Genomic DNA, 23,005 nt, shown 5'->3' with positions numbered 1-23,005 from the left:
AAATGGATGAAACAGTTTCTCGCAAATGATAAATCATTGCCGAAATCTTTAGGCATAAGTACAGTTGTTATTTTTAGAAAAGGTAAGAAGTAACAGTTCCGTTTCAATGCAAAGATCTCGAAAGAAAACCGGCATCTCTCTATCTCGTACTTCGGTGGCGTATACGACCAGCAGAAGTTCATATCCTGCGGTACCAGTCGCACGAATATGGCTGCAATGACAGATTTACAGATTCCAGCCATCGGGCTAGTCGCTTCTTCGGGATTCTTAAAGCGTACGTTCAACGAGCGGGATGTGTCTTGGACGGCCGCAGAGCTCGTCAAATCGCACCTTCACTGTTTATACTTTACGTTCACAATCTGCGTCCCTGTCTACTTCTTCAACTCCTTTTTCTTCTATCTTCTCCTTCTTCTTCTGCTTCTTCTGCGTCGTCGTCGTCGTCGTCGTCATCATCATCATCATCTTGTCCTTTTCTTATGTTTCGTGTTTTATTTAAATGCCGAGTTGTCCTAAATCCACAAGTTTAAACTTTTAATTCATTCAACTTTCGCTTACTGGTATGCGAGCAAAGAATATGGAAGCAGCGTAACCATTCTTCCAGGTTTCTATCTAAGTATTTTAAAAGTTCAAACCAAATATTTTTTGGGAATTCACAGGAATCATAAGTGACGGGTAGAATTTACGTGATGAAGTAACAAGCATCGTCGTTATTCATATTTCAAGCTTATTAGCAGCACTAAATGACGGACGGTTACCGTCTGTCAACTTTATACCTCCTAATTGCACAGCGACAGGTGATTTGGAACAAATATGAATTAAAATTGGATTTCGTCGTAAAGTCAAGGGAGGTAGTGCCAGAATGACACGACTAAGCGAACGACAAACTATCGCGTGTCAAACCTGTCCCAAATATTCGAAATAACTCTTCTTTTGATTTTTCTCCGAGCAATCAGTGAATAGAGAATTTCAAATAATTAGCAATTTGTTTGATCGAGAATGTGTATAACGAAGAAAGACGGAGAGAAAAGCGGATATGTCTGTTAACGCTACGGAAACTGTCCAAGCAAGCCAAGTATTTGAAGACAGACACTGACCGTGAACCATAAGATCTAAAAGAAGTTTACCTTATGTCGTAAATAGAGGGGACGTCTTTCTTAACTCATCGTCAGTCTTTCGAAGTCGGTGACACCACCATGTGTTCCACGCGAATGCAACCCTTTGAAAATTTCACGTATTATATAGATAAATAGATTTTACGGCAGTAGGTTCTAGTCTTTATGTTTATCGTCTGAAAATTGATCCCATTTGAATAGCAATTACGACTAACGATCATAATGATCTTTGCCTTTTCTCTTCAATCTTTGACTCTGTCATATCCTAACTTGTATATTTACTTTTTTTCCTTTTTTTCCTCTACTCTGTCCAATCGATATGGGGAAAGGTGTGTTATGTACTTACTTATTTTACAAGTAGATCGGGAGAAAAGGAAAATAGCATGCGTATAAGACAGACTTGGAAAGATTTTCCCTGTAACATAGTCGGCAGGCATATCCTATCTCACCGCTGGAATCCTCATATGTCTTTCATCGTGTCTTTCCAACACCTCGAAGCCTCTCGGATCATTTTGCTCCTTCTCTTTTCCTCTTTTCCTCCAAGAGCCCATGTCTCAAGCCACAGGCAATACGAGAAGGCAATCATATCCCATCCCACTATTCCGGCTCGACCAAAATATCGCATCCACTACTTACTCTGAGTGGGCAAACTCAGGGCCGTATTTGCGCAGTACATCTACCCCTATACAAAATGAAATCTAACATTTCACTACCACTTTTCATACGCTACGTAGTCTAGTGCCATCACATTCTAACTCTTCTACTCTTTTCCTCTACATTTTCTTACCATTAGCATTATCAGTTTTCATTTTCGTTCAACTATCGATTTTCATTTCAATTTATCCATAAAAAATATCTATGTTCCACTCATTTCTTCCCTTTCATCTTTCTATATATAGTACTGATAATTGCTACACTTATTTAGTAACACATAAATTATAAATGATAAATGTGCACCGCACATCGATAATGAAGTAATAAAAAAATTCAGTGCCTTTTCAAGTTCTCATAGTGAACACAATGACGCCACATGATACTGACAGTTCTAGCGCAAGTTTGCGTCTCGCGTCTTACCTTGCGTTGGTTAGGTCTAACCTTTTCGTCCAACTGGTGTTTTTAACCGACATTTCTTGCATACGCGTTGCAATCACAAGAAACAATAACTAGAAAATAGCAAACATTTTCATTTGTATGTATAGTGTCGATATAGAGTGTTAGAACGTGGAAAAGAGAAATTTGAGAAACGTTTCAGTATGTAAGGTTGCACCATAAACATGAACTGTTTCCTCGTAGGAAACATATTTTTTATGCACAAAGAACTTTGTAATACGTATACGATTTAAATATGTGCGTATAGTGTTATAGTATTTATGAAAATTTGAAACTTTTGGTATTTGAAGATTGGGAAACCTGCGTTACATTTGTAAAAGTTCAACGATGGACTCTCCAGGTTTTCAAGCCCTTGAGGCAGCAAAAAATATGAAAGATGTGGTAATATTTAAAAAGCCTATAGGTGTAGTTAAGAAACACAAAAAGAGGCAACCAAAAATTTTAGATGAAGAATCTTATGTAAAAAGAATTGGAGAAATTATACAAAGAGACTTTTTTCCACATTTGGATAAACTTCAAGCACAAAATCAGTATTTGGATGCTTTAGAGCAAAATGATGTAAAAAGAATGAGAGAACTTTATGAAAAGTATAGCTCAGGGCGACCTACAACAGATAGACCAGCTAGTCCAGCTACATTTGAGACACCTATGAATAAAGCAGAATCAGAAGATGAGCAGTTCAGACTGTTAAAAACATCGAAAGAGAATTCTATTTGCTCCAACATAAAAGAGAAAGAAAAGGTTGGAACAAAAGCTGGGCTAGATGCATATTTAAGTACACATACGAGCGAGGACAATGCAAGTTTTGAAGAAATGATGGTCGAAGCAGAGAAAAGGCTTAAATTAAAATTTGCTTGGCTTTACGAAGCGGAGGAGAAGTCAAAGATGTTAACTAATGACAACAGTTCCAGCATCCTAGCTATCGAGAATGGTGAAAAGAAACCTAATCAGTTGGATAGCTGGAATTATAAGAACAAAAATTATATTATGTATGTCCCAGATGGAGTTGAACTAACTCCAGACGAAAGGATAGATTTAGCTAAAAGAAAACAGGTAGTAATACACGAAAATACTAGACTCCGTACAAATCCATTTAATGAACAGCAGAATAAGGAAACTATTAACGAATTGGCAAAAAATCAATCGAAAGCTAACGATGGGAAAATTGGAGTGGATGGGAAAGAAATTGTTAGGAATCCAACTCCTAGGGTAAATGGTTTTAGTTTCGTGGCAACTCCAAGTCCTAGACCTGGGGAGTGTGAAAGTCCTTTAATGACATGGGGTCAGATCGAAGATACTCCCTTCAGATTAGATGGTGGAGACACTCCCCTGTTAAGAATGAGTCAAGGACCATCGTTTAGAATGGCAGAACCCCCAAAACGTGAACAACTTGCATTACAATTGGCAGAAAAAGCTGGCGAAAGACACAGAGATAGAAAATCCAAAGCCTTGGAAGTAGCAAGAAAGTCATTAGCGACGTAAGGGAATTTTCCTTAATACAAAAGGAAAATAACTTGTAAATTGTTTTTGTTATTTTCTTATAAATAATTTTCTTACAGGCCATCGCCGAGATCAACTATAGATCGATTGAGCACCATGTCACCAGCAGCTAGAAGGTTAGCTACACAAAAACTCCGCATCGCGGGTACACCAACTCCGCAAAGATCTTCATTTTCAAGGACACCAGCCATAGGCATCAGAACACCAAGCACTCCTCGAGTAGATACACCATCAAAGTCTGAAAATCACCTTAAATCCGAAAGTAATGGTACAAGATGTCAGGGTCCTGTTCTTACGGATAATCTTCTTAATCTACCTCTACAGAGGCAAAGGGCAGCAGATTTTTTTAATAAATAAGAAATGTATGTAAATGTATTAAATGATTATATTAGTATATTGTATATTGTATACTATTGTAAATATGTATTACTGTTGAACATTACCTCTGTACCTAATATCATAATTAAATGATTTTCTAATAAAACAAAATGCAATGGAAACAGGATCATGAATAACATTAAATTATTCGATATTCATTATTACTTTTCTGTATCGTTGACTCGACATATAGTTGCAATTACAGTATTCTTATAAAAGGCGAATAACTCGGTTGATTAATCTTATTACGTGTAGAAAGAGCAATACGGATATATAAAAGCAACGCAGAAGTAGCAAATTATCACGAACGTAACATTATTTGTTTAAGAAACAGTTATACGTTACGATATAAATATTGAATGGCATAACTGTATGTAGGTACGTAATTTATTCATATACATACACATAAAAATGTAAATGTATTTACTACGTTTAAGTAATGGAGTTTCTTAAGTTGAAAAAAAATAAACACAGGAAAGAGTAAAAGTATGTCAGGATATATAATATATAACAGGAAGTATAATACGTCGACGAATTGTGCAACTTTTGAATTCAAAACTCTTTCATTACATATCTATATGTATATATAAGGCAATGTGATCAAGGTACAAGGCAGAGAAAACACGATCGTCGTCAATATGAAGTCTACAATTTTTAACGTTCTTCTCGTCTTGACTGCGACATACTTGCTTATCGTTCGAGCACAACAGCAAGAGTGCAAATGTGGAGATTTAGGATCAGGTATACATGTTATGTACATATATGTATAGAAGATTAGAAGGCTATTTTAACGAGAGAGAACGAAAGAATTCATATTTAAGAAAAAAACTCTTTTTATTACATGTATCAACTGTATGATTACAGGTACAAATCCTTGTAGTTGCAGCGAGACTGTCGTAAAAGCTGCAGAATTACCGAAGCCAACGTATTACGTGTCAGCAGAAAAAATTAACGCTGCTGCAGCCGCACGTAACGGCATAATATCTTACCAACTATCTGGTTCACCTCAGATTGGTTGCCCAAATTCACCAAATAGAAGCGGTAGCAGTAGTTCTAGTTCCGCTATATACAGCAACAGTAACACCCACATTTATACCGGCAGTAATTTAAATTCATACAGCAGTGAGAGTGATTCTTCAGCGTATAGCGGCAGTAATTCAAATGCAAACAGTGATTCTAACATAATACAATATAGCGATAGTAGCTCAAATTCATATGGTAGCGGTGATTCCATCGGGTACAGTAGCAATAGCCCGAATGTGTACAGTAACAGCAATTCCAACGCATACGGTGATGAAGTACCTGCTATCGATGCTCATAGCAATCGTGATTCTGGTTGTGGCTGTAATAATAAGCAAGTCGTAGAATCTTCGGAGCCTAGAGACGTTGATGTTTCAATAAACTCCGATGAAAACATTGTACCTAGGTATGGGAAAATTGTTGCTTTTTGTTTTTAGCAAATTTCAAATAATACAAATTATCTTTCGAAAAAGAATATAGATATTTAATATTCAAATTTCTCTTAACAGATTTCCACCAATCGGCGACTTGTGTTCCCCTCTTCCAAGTCTTCGTAGTGAAAAATTAGTAGAAAGGACCAAAGTGACACCAGCATATCCTGGTAAAATTGTATGCAACAGTTGCAACAAAGTTCCTTATGAACTATGCGTAAATGCGGTAACTGGAGAAACAACGAGTAGAACGATTGTACCAAATTCTGTGGATGCAATTAGCGGATTCAACTCTTTAACGTATGGGAAACCTAATCTTGGTGTATTTAGTGGATCGGTATCTGGAACATATCCTACAATCAGAAGAACAGGAGCTACTGTGGATTTTACTCCTGGACTAAGATCGCATGGAAATTTCAATTCAAGATTATCTAGTATTTCCAAATTCCGCACGTATGGAAATTCAAACTTTGGTTCCTTTAGTCGATCAAGCGTTGGAATACACGATTTACCTTCTCTAATCTATGCCAATGCGAACACGAACACGAACACTGCGATTGGACAGAGGCAGTATGCGAAAGTACCTACAAGCGACAGTTTTTCTACTTGCGACGACGATACAGGTTTGAAGAACATACAAATATCTACCTTTTTATTTATTTGTAACTTACCACTCATTTAAAACAAGAATACTTATTATTTTGTATGTATTCTGTTAACTGTTTTGGATGAAAATATTTTTCAGATGAGACTTTGATAGATTATTCGTATCCTGAGATGCCAGCAGATGCAGTTTCTCTAACTCTTGCGTACAAAAACCTTCGTGCTCCGAATGTAATTTATAGGCAAGGAAAACAATTCGTACCAGAAGATAAGTTATCGTTTGGTCATCGAACGGTGCCGAATGATGTGAAAAACGGTAGAAAAATTCTTGAAATTCCGGAAGAAAAGCTTGTAACGGTTGAGAAACCTGTAGTAGAATTGAAAATAGCGCCTCCAAGAACTATCGTAGTCGGATCTTATGACGAACAAGAGGAAGCTAAACTTGCAGAACTCGAAGCGATCGAACGCGAAAGTATAACGCAAGAAGAAACTGCAGACGAAATGGCAGAAAGCCTCATCTCTTATAAGTAAGTTAGCATTATCTATTAGATACATATGTATTGTGAAAATAAATAGGTACTTATCGATCGAGACCTTAACTATTTATAGAGATCTTGGCTATGCCCCGGTGGGTTCCACTCTAGTAAAATCACATAGTTACGATGGGACCGTTAAAGGAGAAATCAACGATAGCTCAGAAGAACCGTGCGGCCCCTTAGGTCCACCGATACCAGATTATGTTCCAGGCTCGGTGGTAGTTCAACGTGACGTTATGGACTCATGAGGGTTGCGCTATGCGCTAACGAAGAACTCGATCAAACTATGTACAGATTCAAAAGAAGCATCCTTCAAAATTTCGATCTTACTGAACTGTTTACTTTAGTGAACAATGTACTTAATATTCGATTCCTTTGAATATGAATTGTACTAAAAAGTATTGTTCTGTGCGCATGCATAGAGTATCATTTTGAAAACCGATCATGAGAAATAAAGCACCTACTTAGTCCATCTGATTGTTTGATTATTATTCAATTTATAAATTATAAAAATATATCGAGCCATGAACATACGTGTTATTTCCTGTGAAGTCGATCAACTAGATAAACTTGAACATTACACCAATTAAACTCTGTCGAAAGATAATATATGTATTTGCATAACGAAGTATCCCTTGAATATTAATTTCGTGCTTTTTATTTTCATATTTGTTGAAACTATATTTTATACTTCGATACATCGATTCATTTTCATTCTACGTATATGGTACATATGTACATATGTACTACGTACATAGATACAATTTACCGAAGCAAACAGTATACGTAGAAAATAAACATACTATAATAATTTTCAACAAATTTTATATAGAATAAAAATCGAAGAATTGTGACTTGGAGAATAAGAATTGTTTATTTTACACAATGCACCCCTCTATTGTGATTATACGTATATGTGTACATATATGTTTTTGTCTCCAAAACTGATTATGCTTATCACCACCTATATCGGTTGTAGTTGCTATTTGCGAATGAGAGGAATTGACAATAAGAACGAGCGAAAAAAGGCGTGACAGCGACAAATTCTCAAGTTCACTCCTAGTCGTAATTAGTTTTTTCATATATGTATGTATGTATGTAGTACAGAGTTATGCAGTTGAATATGTCTCTTTTTCTACTCTTTCATTTCTTTTATTCTGAACAATAAAAAAAAGAGGAACGGGTACTTAATCGTAACTTGGATTTTTTAAACTGTAAAAGTATAATAGTCGACACTTGAAAAGATTTTACAGCTTAGAAGAGAAAATAATTATATCCAATGGTATTAATTTATTAAGTATACATATGTATATCGAACTGCCCTTTTTGATCGTAAGTAGCAAGGTAAAGGGAACTTTCCGTATGAGTATTCAAAAAAACGATTTCAGAACTGAAGGTTTTCTTTTCACTCCCATAGCCGAATGAAAAAAGAACTGCAGTATGTATAACATATACGTACATAGATATGTATCTGCGTACTTAGATGGGACATACAACTTACTGAACTAACACTTATAATACATAGGTGTATACATAGAATAGCGTGCGTGCTACTCGTGCTAGGCCCGTTGCTATCCATTAGGGGTGCCTAACTATGCAATTCCAATAAGCCAAACAGTTCCGATAACTTCTAAAACCTGTATAGGTATGTACCTACTCCTGTGGTAGACTGCAATGATTATTGCAATAGTTTTTTTCTTGTAAATCCTAAATGTATACTTATAATAAAGAAATAAAATATCTACGATTACTAATGCAGGTAAAGCAACTTGCTGTTAAAAGTTTTAAAGCACTGTCCTACATTCTTCATCCACTTCTTTTCCTTCTCTTCTTCCACTTTTTCAATAACTTTTTTTTTCATTTCTAACTGTAAACGTGGATCTCATCTTTCGTAAACGCTGTTTTTTGTTAAATATGTTATGATGATATTGATTACATGCGAAACTCGTAGCACGCATCACGTGTCTTTCATCTTTGGTATTTTTCGTAAACACTTTCGAAGTTTGTAACTTCCGTGACTGTCTTCTTAATTTCACACGTTCGAAAATTGCGACATTTTTTGATGAAAGGTAATGTTTTTCATTTCATTCTACTTCCTATATGCTTAAAAGTTGCGATAAGATGTCTAACTGTGGAATTCGACGACAAACAGGAAGATAAATTGCATTCCTACCAATAGCCATATATTAAGAACGTGGGATTATAGTCCACAGTTAAGTTGTATAATTCGAATATTAACGTGTAGCAATGAGTTCTGGCTCAGTAATTCGGAAGTTGGTCATTTTTTTGTTCATCTCCAATTTAAGAAGATGTTATAGTTCTATTCACGATAGGGCTGAAGTGGTAACCTATGGCGAACCTTGCGTTACATCACGTCAATTGCCAATTAGAATCGAGGTAGACATTAATTGCCTGTTTATTAATTGAATAATTCGAATCGATAATGTAATAATTACGGAATTTTATGAAGTCGTAAAAAAAGAAAAAGAAAATGCATTTATCGATGTGTGCACGCGAAGATAGCTTTAGATGATTATTATCTATATTTATAATCTATAATATGAATGTACACTACATACCTACAATTTCGTTGCATGAAACACCACTAGGGGCAGAGAGCATTCGTTAGAGAAGAGAAGATACCTGTGTCGTTGAATTTTAGAGCAATTTCGGACATGTACACTGTACCTCCTCGTCACGTTGAGTACCCTATTACAATACTAACGCCACGTATCACGTATACTGCTGCATCATTATCGGAACAGAACAATCAAGAAGATCCTTTGCGAGGGAAATTCTACACGTACAACACTTATGTTTTACCTGCAGTTCATTTATCAGCTCTTACGAAAAACTATAACTTTGCAGTTGATGTCCCAATTTCGAGCCAACAGTAAATTTTATGATAAAGCATTTATTTCATTCTCTAATTATCACACGTACAAGTACAAACTTCTCTATTATCTTTTTGCTTTTTTTCTAGAATTGTTACGGAACAATTGGAAGAGAAATGCGTCCCACGATTGAAAGGGTTGACATCACGAGTTGATAGAATCCTTGTTCCTGCATGCCAAATTTCATCATTCGATCAATAGTGAAGTACGGCTAAACGTGTAAAACAAGATATTGAAATACATATAAATAAATTTTATAAAACACTTGATCTTATTTTTTAATTTTAAAGTCACTTCGTAATCGTTCGAGTATGATTATCATACTAAACGCAAACGAAATAATTACACATTAGAAATAAAACATACGCACATGCATAATCAGGAAAGAATGGAAAACCTGCTTTTTTACAAACTGTTTTAAATCAACGTCAATAATTTCAAAGAGACGTGAAAATTGAATAATTTCACAATATTACAGACGAGCTTCACCAGCATTATTTACAAGTTGGCGAAACGACAATAAATTTGTTGCGTAACGAACTGCCTGAATCGAGTATAACTCTAATAACATTAGAAAAATTGCAAAGTTGCTTCTGCGAAGCGGAAGTTATTACTGTTGTGTATCATCATTGAAAATAAATTGACAGCTTTTCTGATAACACATATAAATCGCGTTCTCCAAATTCCCCAGATATATGTAACTTATGTAAGTAGATACGTAGACTGTAATTAAAATAATTTGAGATAGATTTGAAAAGAGAGAGAAGCTGTGGAGGGGAATCGAGGAGCAATCGATGAAGCACAAAATTCGTGAAATTGTGTCGCTGGTTTATCGTTAGAACTGTAGTGCAGTGCAGTAAAGTAATTTTTCGTCAGTTTACAATTAGATTTGTTAAGATCTTTCTGGGAAAATTGAAATTGACTCCGATTGAAATGGATTGTTCGTATATTACTTAAACACAGTACTCTACATAGTAGATATTCTATTCCATATTGGCCGATGTATGTCATGTTTTGAAGAGAATCGTGGGAACGGAGATGAGATAATTACGTAACTTCCGGAAAACAAAGATAATGAATGAAAAAATGCAACTCATGACGCGAGCAAGACGAACAGTTCAGTGGAATAATAAAAGCAGTCGTTCCGTCAGCGATCAATTTACTTTACTTGGAGAACCGAAAAGAGGTGACGAACGAAAAAGCAGTGTGAACATTGTTAGTCGACGACAATAAAGAATCGTCGAATAACGTACAAGTACGTGACGGGCTTAAGTGATCATTAGCGTGATCTTTGGACTTAATTCGTTTTATCGTAGTAGTACTGTTCGCGCGGGCCTCATAGTAGGTACATACAGCAGTTTATTGTCGTACCTCCGTCGGAAGCTGCCGCATTACATACTTGGATTAAAGTGCTGTCGGATCATAAATACGTTCGTAATATGACTCGAGTTCTTTTCGTCTTCGTCCTCCTGGCTTGTTTCTTTTACACGTTTCAGGTAGGTCTTTACTTTCCATTCATACATATTATTCGTTTAAGTATAAATAAGTACCTATTATGTTTAATTAAGCTCGAATAAAGCATGTTGAGACGAGGGCGTTACGATACACCGTTATTGATAATTCGTATTAATTCCTTAGGCGAATCCTTTACCGCAAGATGAGCAACCACAGCCTGTACCGAGCGATTTAGATCGATTAGCAGATAAGGTTAACGAATTATGGAACAAAGCAAAAGGTACGATCGAAGACAGAGTGGAACAACTGATGAATAATCCGACCATAAATGACGCTATCGGAAAAACCAAGTCACTTTTAGATCAAGCCGGCGAAACTATTCGCAAGGAAACAGAGAAGATAGGAGACAAACTTCGTGACTAATTCGTTTTGTTCAGTGAACATGTACCTTATAAATAGGGGATAAAATTCAATCAACACTTTACGTATATACATAGTGTAACTGTTACATGGTCTTTGTCATTTTTCTTCTCCTTCTTCACTTCTTATCTCACTCTAACAGGTCTTCCCTTTCCTTGCTCATCCGCAATCTTTCAGAAGAAACGAAATTATATGAACAAACATACGTGTACGTACGTAAAATGAAAAATAAGTCGAAAAACTGATATTGCCCGCGTTCAGTAGATGGGTATGTATATGTATAATAGGTACAATATGCAGGCGTATACGTATATGTATAAGTAACTACTAAAGCAAACATAAGTAGTTTTAAAGAGAGCGTCAACTTTGACACGGACATTAGATAAGTAAAATCACGTTCTATTTTATCAAAATGTTTATTTACTCCTATCGTAACTAATCGATTAGCAACGAAAGAAGATTTGCATAACCAATGCCCTCGAAAAATACATATCTACATATATATATATATATATTATTTTACGAACGCATATAGTGTTCAGGAAATGTTTATTTGAATAAATAGCTGCTCAACATTTCGGAAAGCAACGTATGATAGAAAATATTCAATACTGCACGCTCAATTACATATAAGTAGGATTGTAATTACGACCTTTCTTATATCAAATTCTGTAAAGGAATAGATATTGCGATAAAGATTATTCGAACGTACTGAATGACGTTCTATATGCAGTAGTGGGTAAATGAAAGAAATGTTTGATGTATGTACGTACGTAGTATATACGGAACGTATAAATCAACTAAATTGTACTAAATAAAAATATTCTAAGGGTCAAGACTTGTATCGAGTGATTCGTGGAACACGTACAGATAACAAACTGCTCCGTATGGACTTTGAAGGAATGACTTTACAGTCCATGAACACTACTATTATACAAACACCGTGTATGTATATATATGTTTACATCATCGGTTGTGTAGTTTTTTCCACAGAACCTTGTCCTCTTGATTCAACTCCTACGAGCATCTGTGTTTACAAATCGGTTTCAAAGATCGAAAGCATGAATTTAGATAGTGGATTATTCGTGCATTTTTCTCTTATATTAAGCGATTTCTACAAAAAGCACCTGTGCCATCTGACAATAATTGAGTTTATTGTAGCGAAGAGTCCAAGGGGTCTAGCTTTATTAGATATCATCTTCTCGATCAATTATTCTCATAATTTAGTCTTCGGATGATGTAACACCTCGATAGACAGGAGAACGGTGACCTAAAATTCGTGATAATTTTCATCGCGTCGCCTTGAACTTTAACACTTTAAAGTGTTGACTAAAAATCTGCATGATTAATACGATTAATTATATATAACTTGCGCGCGCGCTCGCGTGTGGTGTATCTCTCTATTTTATAAATTATACTTCGGGTTGACAAGAAGAAAAGGAACAGTTTCGATGATCATTTTCAACATTGCTTTGGCTCTGAATAATATCACGCGCAACGTGTACATGTATAACAGAGGGTTTAGGGAGTATGTACATACGCACTACCTACATACATATGTCGTAGCTTGGTGAAATTCTTTACATCGTTATGCATTTGAGAATACAATTTGTTAAACTGTTATTAGATATTTGATTTTGTCACGAGCGGTTACCTGTCTAAGAATTTTATCGACAATGAGAAGAATTTTCAGGGGATACACAAATTGTGATTCGTTTTTATTGTAGCAAGATATGTAGAGAGACAATATGCCCCCGTGCACCCTCGATAAGGATCGCCTATAAAAGTAGTAGCTTGCGTAGCCGAAGCATCAGTCACTTTCTAGTTGTTTCGCACGAAGTGTTATTGCGTGAAAGAAAAATGAAGAGCATCCTTACAATCGTGTTGGCCGTTGCGGTGCTGTCGGATGCTAAAGTCGCACGGGAGACAACCGCAGCCAATTCCCAAGAATCTCTTCAAGTTCAATTGAACGAACTTATTAGTCAAGCACAAAGCAATATTAATAACATGGCCAAACAAATTCAGGAGCAATTAAATCTACCCGATCAGGAAACCATCGTCAGAACCGTTAAAGAGCAAAGCAATAATTTTGTTGCCAACATCCAGTCGTACATGCAGAACATGACCGAAGAGGTAATACATGTATATACGTGTAAACGTTTAAAAAGTAGTTTCTCAATTTTCTAATCAAGTTCATGTCGAGTTAACAGCTACCTTTTTCCATTTTTCACACTATTATTGATCGATGTAATGTTATTCCAGGTAAAGACTAAACAACCGGAATTAGAAGCGATGTGGAACGACATTAAAGTTAAGTTGAACAAAGCCGTGGACGATATTAGTAGCGGAATTCCGAATGCTCAGCAACAGGTCGCAGATTTGCAGGCGAAATTCCAACAAGGAGTTCAAGTCATACTGAAGGAATCCGATACTGCTGCAAAATCTCTGAGTGAACACTCTGGAAAGATCCAGGAAGATTTAGCCAAGTTAACGAAACAAGCAGTCGATATTGCTGTACAAGCAACGCAAAATCTTAACACAAATCTCCAGCAAGCTGCAGCTGCCGGTACTGCTGCGAAGAATTAATCGAACAGTCATCCAAATCGATTTCTCTCTTCAATCGCAACAGTTTATTAGCCTCCTTACACTCTGCAACTGCGTAATCGTATCTATGGTAAACGGTACAAACGTACGAACGTACGAATGAACGACGAACTAACAAACACCCCTCCCCGTTCCTTCCGTCTATTCTTGATCGCTACTCGTTCCAAACGATGAGTAGTAGGCAAGTAGTTACGTAGGTGTGTACATAGAGATATTTGTATCGTCCAACCTAGACATGCAATTCAACGAACCAATTTTTTATCACGCACAAGCCGTTACCGATTAATGTATCGAATTTATCCATAAATTAAATGCATATTACGAATGATTGATACAAGTGTTTTATTTTCTTCCGTATTTCATTCCGGCATCCTTTCAATGTTCAATGGAGGAATAAGCTGCAGAAACTTCTTAACGAAGCCCATTATGAAAGTTACAGTATCATTGAAAACGAGGGTGATTTTGCGAAAATCGTTTCATTCGGTTTTACGAAAGTATTACTTATTATTATTGTGAAACGAATTTTCTGCTGGCACAGCGAATCGTTCGTTCGTTGCATGTTATGTTTAAACTAAACGGTAACGAATGTTGCGAGACGTTTGATCGATATCAGCATACATATATGTTTACACACATGTACGTACATATAATATAATACATGTATGTATTACCTATGCATGAGAATCGTATACGTATGTATATGAACCTACGCTATATAAATACATATTTGACGAATGGCATAAATTGGCAGTGGGTTTGGCAAGTGCTTCTCTCGTCACAGTCGAGTAACGACGAGTAAATCGAACGCTGACGTTGACGTACACGTATATGTATATGTATATATAAATAGATATGTAGTATAATCGGTTCCTGTCAAATATATACATACATATACATAGCTAAATACATGGTTTACACATTGACGAAGACTGACATGAAAATACAATTGCTATTGCTGTTCTCGGTATCTTTGGTGAGTAGTCTGACAATTATATGTACTTCGCATATTTTTCTCTTTCCCTAATGCTTCGGTATCGCATTATTATAAAATTTGTTTATTAGACAATATTGATGAACGTCAAAGAGGTAACTGCAAAAGAACGCAAAGGCGTCGTAGAAAGGGTTTCGAAGAGCGTTAGTCATACTCACGCACCAGACAAAATAAACACAGGTTTTGAATGGATGATCCGATGTGTGAATATTTTGGGTCAGTTGGACAACTTCATCTCGGATAGAACCAAGAATATCGTTCGAAAATTGCACGCAATCTATCATGAGGACAATAGAGATATGCGTAAAAATTTCGATCGACATAAAGGTCTTTACAGACTTTGACTTACAAACAATACTCTAATATTTGCTTTTATTTTACATATTTACTTTAAGTCTTTCATTAACCTTGAATGTAAGTCATTATGATTTTATCTTAAACTTTGCGTAAATACAATGGTCGTGCGAATAGTATATTTATTAAATATATTAATAAAAAGCTAAATGTAAAATATTCTTTAACATTCAAATAATCACAATCTTAAGAAAATATACATATAACGATATATTTACATGGGTTGTTTTTCGAGATCATTAGATAAATTTTTCAAGGAAACGAATTAGAATTTCTTATTAAATTAAAAATTAAAAACGCAATATCGGTAACACGTGATTGCAGAAATGTAAAAAAACCTTACATGAAGTGAATCTTTGAATTATTTCTTTATTACCAAAAGCGTGTCTATAAATAACCAAAACTGAAAAGGCGGCTGATCACAAACGTGTAAGGAATATGTATACATTGTGTGCACACGCATTATATATGTGTGTATGAACGTATGTCGAAACACAACCTGTATATGTATGTACATTCATATCATGCACACATATGTATACACACGATTAAGGACTAAGGACGCATTTCCATTTAAAAAACAGATGTATGCGCAAACACACACATCCTTCATAATGATATCTATTGTACATACATAATACATAAGTGTGGTTAACGCAGAGTGAAAATAGGTTCTCTTTCCGAGTAGGGAATTGCGAATGATCTTTATCGAAAGATTCAGCTTCAGGAATTTCTCATTAGGTGGCGACTGCATCCGACAGTCACCGGGATCAGGCTGATCGGGCGACTTGTGCTAAGTTTTATCGTTTACCACATGTTCATTAATTAAATACAAATACAATATTGTGGGCAAAATCATTGTTCGGGACTAGCACTGTCCGTTTTCGAACTTCGTCGAGGCGAAAATCTGTAAAGGTGATTTCCTGCGCAAGGAGAACGCAGTTACGTCACACAGCAGCAAGATATCTCGGTGTGTCGGGCAGGCACCGTATCCGTATACCCCCGTACGTCTCCTCGAATCCAAGTGTTCCTGTTTCCTTTGCTAGTACAGTCGTCTCTGTACCTGTCAAAAGTCGAAAGTCACGCACGCGCTAACTTTCGCAAACGAGTGTTTAGTTAACCGTACTACAGGCGCATAACCTATAAACGATCGTGATACGAAAACCAATCGTGAATGTTGATAGTTGTTACGGCCAGTACGGCCTCCTATCAATCATTTTGGGGTCGAACAAGATTTCGAATTGAAATCTTTGCTATCTAACGGGGAGTTCGCGAAACTAAAAACTCCTCAATTTCCCCCTGTATCGGGACGTTCGAACGAAAACATTTTTTTGACGTTGAACAGTTACCGGGAAATTAGTCAAAATTCCGGTCCCCACTAGGAAACGAGAAGGTCCGCAACAAACCGGCGGCAGAAATCCAATAACCACTGGCGAAGAATCCTCGTCGGGTGGCAAAATGAATAGCAAAAGAAAGAACCGTTCAAATACTAACAGGTATGTTGTTTTTCTTTCTCAGTGCTTTGTATGTCGATTATTCATACTTTTCTTTTTATTTCACTCACACTTCACGCTTTTTTTTTAATCACTCTATCGAAATCTCAAACTATTTCATTTTTAGATCTCCACGTGCTCGAGGTCCACAAGAAAGATGTGTTGCTGCAGAAGGTGTATATAACAATGCACACTTTATGCATGCTATAACCAGTCATGTAGGCAATATTGTACAGGTATTAGAACTTTTTTCATTATAGGTTTACTCATTAGCGAATATTTTCCACATAATTTAGCTTTCCTTCGTCCTTTAATGTGTATTATAATCAATTTATATATTCGTAATAGATTCAAACATTGAATGGCTCTGTGTACGAAGGCATTTTTCGCACATTCTCCAGCCAGTTCGATGTTGTATTAGAAATGGCGCATCGTGTAGAAGGTTCAGGGAAAATAAGCGTAGAAAGTGTGGTAGAAAAATTGATCTTTAAACCGCAAGATATTATTACTATGTCTGCAAAGGATGTTGACCTAGACTATGCTATACGTGATACATTCCAAACGGATACTGCTATTAGTAAATACAATGGTATAATCGGTGAAAAAGAATTAGAACCTTGGGATGCACCTCCTGCTACCATGAATGGGGATGATTTAGAATTGGATGGCACTACAGTGAGTATTGGTTTCAAAAAAGAATAAAAACATATGAATATAAAGCATGTTCAACAGCAGAAACAAACCTTTGTTTCCCAGTTATTAATTGTTCAAAAAATTCATAAGATTTGTCTGATGCGTGAACTTTGAGCACTACTGATCCACGTTAGTTAGATCTAACGCTGTGTAGACAAAGCCATAGCCACTTAGAAAGACTCGCTTATCTTGTGGCATTGTATGTCATCAGTTCAACTGTAAGTGGATATGTTTTTGTGGCTATGGCACTGTCTCCGCCGTATTTGACCGAGAGTGACGTGTGCCGTTAGTAGACGAAGTCTGCGTGTTAGATATATTTTACCTTTGTTTTCAACTATTAATAGCTAGAAAACAAAATTTTCGTCTAACTTCGACATGTAGAATCACCCATTAAAGTTTTTAAAACTTACTAAAACAGAAACACAAACACGAACACCCTCTCTAAATTTTATATTTAAATTTATACATACAATTTGTTTCAGAATGGGTGGGATGCCAATGACATGTTTCGTAAAAATGAACAAAAATATGGGGTACAAACAACGTATGAACCAACTTTGGCTGCTTATACTTTACCTCTTCAAAGAAAAGATACGAAAGATTACAAAGAACAAGAACAGAAAGCTGCAGAGATTGCAAATGAAATAGAATCGCAGCCGAATCATAAGGCAAGGTTGGAGCTCGAAAATGGCGACGAAGAAGAAAGATTTGCAGCTGTGGTACAGTTTAATATTCTATTCTTAATGTATTTTTACATTACTAATTACAGAACGACATATCATCTATTAATTATGCGTAATTTTAGGTGAGACCCAATGAGGGTAAATATATTCCACCTCCATTGAAGAAGAAAAATGGGAATAGTGGAAAATTGATGAGATCAAACGAACCTCCACCTTCGCCAGGACCTACAACCACCAATAAAAATGTTTTCAATCAGCAACCTCCGTCCAATGTGAACGTAAACATTCCACCGTCTTCTAATCTTCCGATTGGAATACAAAGTGCTCATCCTTCGGTACAACATCCAGTATCCTTAAATATGGGAATGCCACCTAGTGGAGTGGTGGTTACATATAACAATCCTCCACCACCATTTGTTCCTCCAGCAGCAACGCAGCCACCACCACCAGGTATTACAAAATGATATTACTTCAAAAAGCAGAAAAGCAAAAACGATTTCGCATCCTTATTTAATTTATCAAATATTATCGCGCGTGTAGTGCCTGTAATGCAGCAGACACAACAGCAGTCTCAAACCACTCCCTCTGTATCACAAGTAAATTTCCCATCGCAACAACAACAACAGACGCCATCATCTAAAATAAACACAGAGAAACGAGAACGTCCTGGCAGACAACAAGTTTATCAAGCTGATAAAGCACCACCCGCACCATTTCCTCAAACGAATGTTACTGCATCTCACCAGCAGCAACAGCAACAGCAGCAACAACAACAGCAACAACAATCATCTCATCAGCATGGTCAGTTACAACAACAAAATTCTGTAGAAGGGCAACGATGTGACATAGTTTCGCATAAATCGGATCATAGAAAGGTAATGCTCTAGTTATAAATTATGTTTTAAATTGTCTTGTGTTTTCACTTAAAAAGTAATTTTATAAAATTGTTACCTTATTAAAGGTTCCAACACCGCGTAGTAGGGAAGAACAACATTCAGAATTAAGACAATTTGCTACGGATTTCAAATTAGCAGACACACAAGCACAAGACTCACCACCAGTAATTCGAAAGCAACAGCATCAGCAAGATTCACATTGTTCGTCGCAAATTACTCAGGCGCATCATCAATCACCTCATCAACACTCAACGTCGCAACAGGCACAACAACCACCTCCACAGCAACAACAGCATCCGACCACGCAACAGCAGCAGCAGCAGCAGCAGCAGCAACAGCAGCAGCAGCAGCAGCAGCAGCAGCAGCAGCAACAGCAACAACAACATCAACAACAACAACAACATCAGCAGCAGCAGCAGCATCAAAATCAAACTGTCCAAGAAGAACCTGTGGTTTCCAGTAAACCACCATCCGGTCCATTATCTATGCGATCTAACAGTCCGTCGCAAACACAACAGCAACAGCAACAGCAACAGCAACAGCAACAGCAACAGCAACAGCAAACGCCGACGAATACATCTGTTGTGTCCCAAGCCCCACCGGAACCGAACGTTGATAAAATTACGACGGCTTTTAAGAAGTCAACATTAAATCCAAATGCTAAGGAATTCAATCCTAATACAAAACCTTTCACACCGGTAAGCTGATAAAACTTTTGAATGATAATTAAAGAACAAGCTATGGCATAGAAGTACTTTTTTAGCGATCTCCAAGCACGCCAACACCCAGCAGACCGCACACTCCGCAAACACCACAATATACCGGTGCAACGATGCCTGCAACTGTAGTTATGCCAGCATATGTAATGACCAGTCAACCACCAACCGCGTTCAGTCAACCGCCAGCTCAGCCTGTAACAAGGTTCCGGAAGGGTCAGTATCTAGGTATCCGCTGCATCTTTTTCTCAATTCTCTTTTCTTTTCTCTATTTACTTTCGCGTTTCCTATGAAATTAAGAAGAATTTGTAAATTTAAATAGAGATTGTGCAATATCGTAATTATTTCAGTGCCGGTTATGCATGCGCAACATCGTGCACAGGATATAGCTTCTCAAATGCAAGTGGTAGCAGCAACTGGCCAGCCTTTAATGGCACCGGCCCCTCTACATCCACCATTCCAGGTGCCTTATCCTGGGCAACCAGCGTATCAGCAGATGGTACGCATGGTTCAGGCACCACCACCGCCGCCACATATGGCTACACCTTATCATCATCATGATTCGCCAGGGCCACAGGCCCCTAGCATTCAATACATGGGTCCACATACACATCCACATCCACATGTTGCCCAACAACCACCGAGTCAAACTCCTTCCCCAGCTAATCCCAATCCACCGCACACACCAGGCACTTACAATCCGCCTGGTACTCCACAACCCACATATCCCCCACCACCTCCTCAAGGCCATGCTCCAAGCTATCCAATAATGTGTCCTATCATTCCTCCTCATATACCAATACCACCGCAGCATATGCAATACCTGCCGCCGCAACCACCTCCTGGAGCGCAGCAAACTATACCGGTGATTTTACCGCACAATCAGTAGCTGCGTCTAGAAATGGATGAAGAGAGAACTACTAGTATTCTGCAATGGTAGAATAAGATTTACAAATTCAAGTTACTTTCATGATGGCGTTAGGCACTCGAAGAGGCTTTCACTCATTTGCTTGTAATTTTATATCGATACATACATCTATAAGATATTATGGAAATTCTATATTTTTTTCTCCGTACATCTACAGATTTATCATTTATTCATTTTTTCCATGCTAATAGTGAACGATATCATTCCAAACAAAAATAATGCATATTTTAAGCTAATTCAGCTATCAAATAGTCATGTTCACGAAGAAAAGATTTTATACGTAGATCAAGTTGTATTAATATAAACGAAAGTGCTGATCATCTTGAAAGTGACTTCTCTAAGAGGATCGGTTAATTACAAACGATCCATGGTAATGATTAGTCCCTCGAATATCATATTGGAATTCTTACCACATGCGATAGATTTTAACACAATTTATCATTATACACAGTTATGAATTATTAATTGAACCATTACAACAAGAAAAAAAAAGAAAGAAAAGAAAACAGTACAATTTCAAACGTTAATTTATAGTAAAGGGCAGGATGTAATATTGAAAATTGGCAACGAAATAAATTTCAAAATTCTATATTGTTAAGTAGTGCCTATATATCTTATGAAACGTGAAAAACGTAGAGGGACTCAAACTATGATAACATGCTACAAGAAATATTCAAATTTTAAAAAATTTCAATTTCAATTGTAGTAATTTGCGCTACTTTATAAACGTTTATAAAGTCAGAATCCAACCTGCAAGGTTGGCATAAAGTGCTGTCAGATAGGCTGATTGTGTATGTATCTCAGAAGCTCCGAATATCTTTTGAAAAATGGAAAGAAATCTTGAACACATTATGTACGTAAAAAAGAATTTTTTTTTACAAGAAGTAATTGTTGGAATTACGTAAAAAACAGATGATATAACATATTTTTCTTCTCGTCTTTTCGTACATGATACGTCACTATTCTAATGAACAAAATATATAAAAAGACACACTGACGAAACTCTTCCAAATTTGATCAAATAGCGTTTGATGATGCAAAGTTGAAATATGCGATGGCCAAACAATTGAGATGAAGTTCCAAAATTTCCGGTTTGTTAGTTATGAATTTTGTTATAAAATACCGGTACATAAGATTCTTGAAGTACAGATTAAATTGAATTAGGGGAAATGTATTAAGAAAACCCGAGTCGGACAAGCAAGATCGTTAAAAGTGACTCGGTGACTGTTGCGACGAAGCATCTGCGTATATTTACCTAGAGGTACAAGTGTCTCCTACTCACAATTCTATTGCTTTCTCATTCAACAACGGTTCAAACTGTAAAGTATAGATATTACATGTTGATGTAAATATATTTTCTATAACATTCTTTTGAATTGATGAGAAATAAATTTCAGAGGAAGAATTCGAAATTTTAGAAACTCTGCTGTATCTGTATTTCGGACAAAAAACAAATTATCAGCTATTATTGGAATGCTTTCATTGTATTTTTTCTATTGTATCGGTTTTAGCATATATATTTTATGTAATGCACGCGATGGTTTTATAATTGAATTTACTTTTCTTAAAAATAGAAAACATTGAAGAATTTAAAGGAAAGCGTATGAGAAAAATTAATGTCAAAATTGAACATTCAAACATTCATCTATGTTTTTGATGCAGTAAAAACGATTGTGTACCTCTTACGTGTAAACAAATATATATTGTCAGATGCTATGACATTGAAAAAGACAAGTTGAACTACGGCCTTAGACCTAGTCGTGTATATAAGAAAAGTGGAAGCAAGGACGATCCTAATCTGAGAGATAGTTGAGTGCGTGGCATCGTTAGACAGAAATTTTATATCGAAGAGATTTAAGAAAAAACCATCAAAATAAAGTCAATGCGTTAAAAGCCAATTTGTACATAATAATTTACTTCCTTATAACTTCCTCATAATTTTTATCAAATGTTTCTCCATTTTTCTCTGTAACTATCGTATACTACATAATGACTACATAGCTATTTTAGAACAACAGTATAATTTACTATACTTTCAAGGAAAGTTACAGTAAAATATTTCTTTTAAAAGCATATGTAATAGGACTTTTAGATAACTTTGAAATTATCCGATTTGTTGTTATCTTGGTATCACTAACTTCGTTCAGGTGGCGTCTAAGGTTTATTCTAAAAAATGGCGCAGTTCAAA

General features: G+C 36.4%; 6 protein-coding genes and 1 long non-coding RNA gene across 8 annotated transcripts; all 7 read left to right on the top strand.

Moving 5' to 3' along the window:
* The first annotated feature begins 2,054 nt into the window (after window positions 1-2,054).
* Window positions 2,055-4,227, top strand: LOC143180380 (splicing factor ESS-2 homolog). The gene is made up of 2 exons (XM_076380069.1): window positions 2,055-3,700; window positions 3,782-4,227. Exons 1-2 carry the CDS (start codon window positions 2,550-2,552, stop codon window positions 4,077-4,079), a joined length of 1,449 nt encoding a protein of 482 aa, XP_076236184.1. The 5' UTR covers window positions 2,055-2,549; the 3' UTR covers window positions 4,080-4,227.
* A 146-nt stretch (window positions 4,228-4,373) lies between these two features.
* Window positions 4,374-7,162, top strand: LOC143180911 (uncharacterized). Its single transcript, XM_076380959.1, has 6 exons — window positions 4,374-4,478; window positions 4,575-4,841; window positions 4,965-5,526; window positions 5,630-6,174; window positions 6,297-6,681; window positions 6,764-7,162. Exons 2-6 carry the CDS (start codon window positions 4,739-4,741, stop codon window positions 6,936-6,938), a joined length of 1,770 nt encoding a protein of 589 aa, XP_076237074.1. The 5' UTR covers window positions 4,374-4,478; window positions 4,575-4,738; the 3' UTR covers window positions 6,939-7,162.
* A 1,775-nt stretch (window positions 7,163-8,937) lies between these two features.
* On the top strand, window positions 8,938-9,852 carry LOC143180914 (uncharacterized). The gene is made up of 3 exons (XM_076380963.1): window positions 8,938-9,087; window positions 9,300-9,583; window positions 9,674-9,852. Exons 1-3 carry the CDS (start codon window positions 8,938-8,940, stop codon window positions 9,783-9,785), a joined length of 546 nt encoding a protein of 181 aa, XP_076237078.1. The 3' UTR covers window positions 9,786-9,852.
* Window positions 9,853-10,757: 905 nt separating this feature from the next.
* On the top strand, window positions 10,758-11,547 carry LOC143180917 (uncharacterized). The gene is made up of 2 exons (XR_013002201.1): window positions 10,758-11,080; window positions 11,223-11,547. It is a non-coding gene; the product is annotated as an uncharacterized LOC143180917 (long non-coding RNA).
* Window positions 11,548-13,275: 1,728 nt separating this feature from the next.
* A4 (apolipophorin-III-like protein) lies at window positions 13,276-14,400 on the top strand. The gene is made up of 2 exons (XM_076380962.1): window positions 13,276-13,592; window positions 13,722-14,400. Exons 1-2 carry the CDS (start codon window positions 13,320-13,322, stop codon window positions 14,043-14,045), a joined length of 597 nt encoding a protein of 198 aa, XP_076237077.1. The 5' UTR covers window positions 13,276-13,319; the 3' UTR covers window positions 14,046-14,400.
* A 439-nt stretch (window positions 14,401-14,839) lies between these two features.
* LOC143180916 (uncharacterized) lies at window positions 14,840-15,621 on the top strand. The gene is made up of 2 exons (XM_076380964.1): window positions 14,840-15,036; window positions 15,126-15,621. The coding sequence occupies exons 1-2, from the start codon at window positions 14,971-14,973 to the stop codon at window positions 15,396-15,398; spliced, it is 339 nt and encodes a 112-aa protein (XP_076237079.1). The 5' UTR covers window positions 14,840-14,970; the 3' UTR covers window positions 15,399-15,621.
* A 1,148-nt stretch (window positions 15,622-16,769) lies between these two features.
* LOC143180908 (uncharacterized) lies at window positions 16,770-22,715 on the top strand. 2 transcript variants are annotated; one of them, XM_076380954.1, is made up of 9 exons: window positions 16,770-16,904; window positions 17,029-17,137; window positions 17,250-17,576; window positions 18,077-18,313; window positions 18,400-18,727; window positions 18,818-19,152; window positions 19,239-19,871; window positions 19,937-20,105; window positions 20,240-22,715. In XM_076380954.1, exons 1-9 carry the CDS (start codon window positions 16,867-16,869, stop codon window positions 20,776-20,778), a joined length of 2,715 nt encoding a protein of 904 aa, XP_076237069.1. In that variant the 5' UTR covers window positions 16,770-16,866; the 3' UTR covers window positions 20,779-22,715. The 2 variants fall into 2 exon arrangements, with proteins under 2 accessions (XP_076237069.1, XP_076237068.1); XM_076380953.1 differs by having other exon boundaries at window positions 19,937-20,117.
* Window positions 22,716-23,005: the final 290 nt, after the last annotated feature.

This window comes from Calliopsis andreniformis, chromosome 6, assembly GCF_051401765.1.
Source record: "Calliopsis andreniformis isolate RMS-2024a chromosome 6, iyCalAndr_principal, whole genome shotgun sequence".
Classification (NCBI taxonomy): Eukaryota; Metazoa; Arthropoda; class Insecta; order Hymenoptera; family Andrenidae; genus Calliopsis; species Calliopsis andreniformis.
Note: the sequence above shows the minus strand (reverse complement) of the source record. Positions and strands in the feature narration are given on the sequence as shown.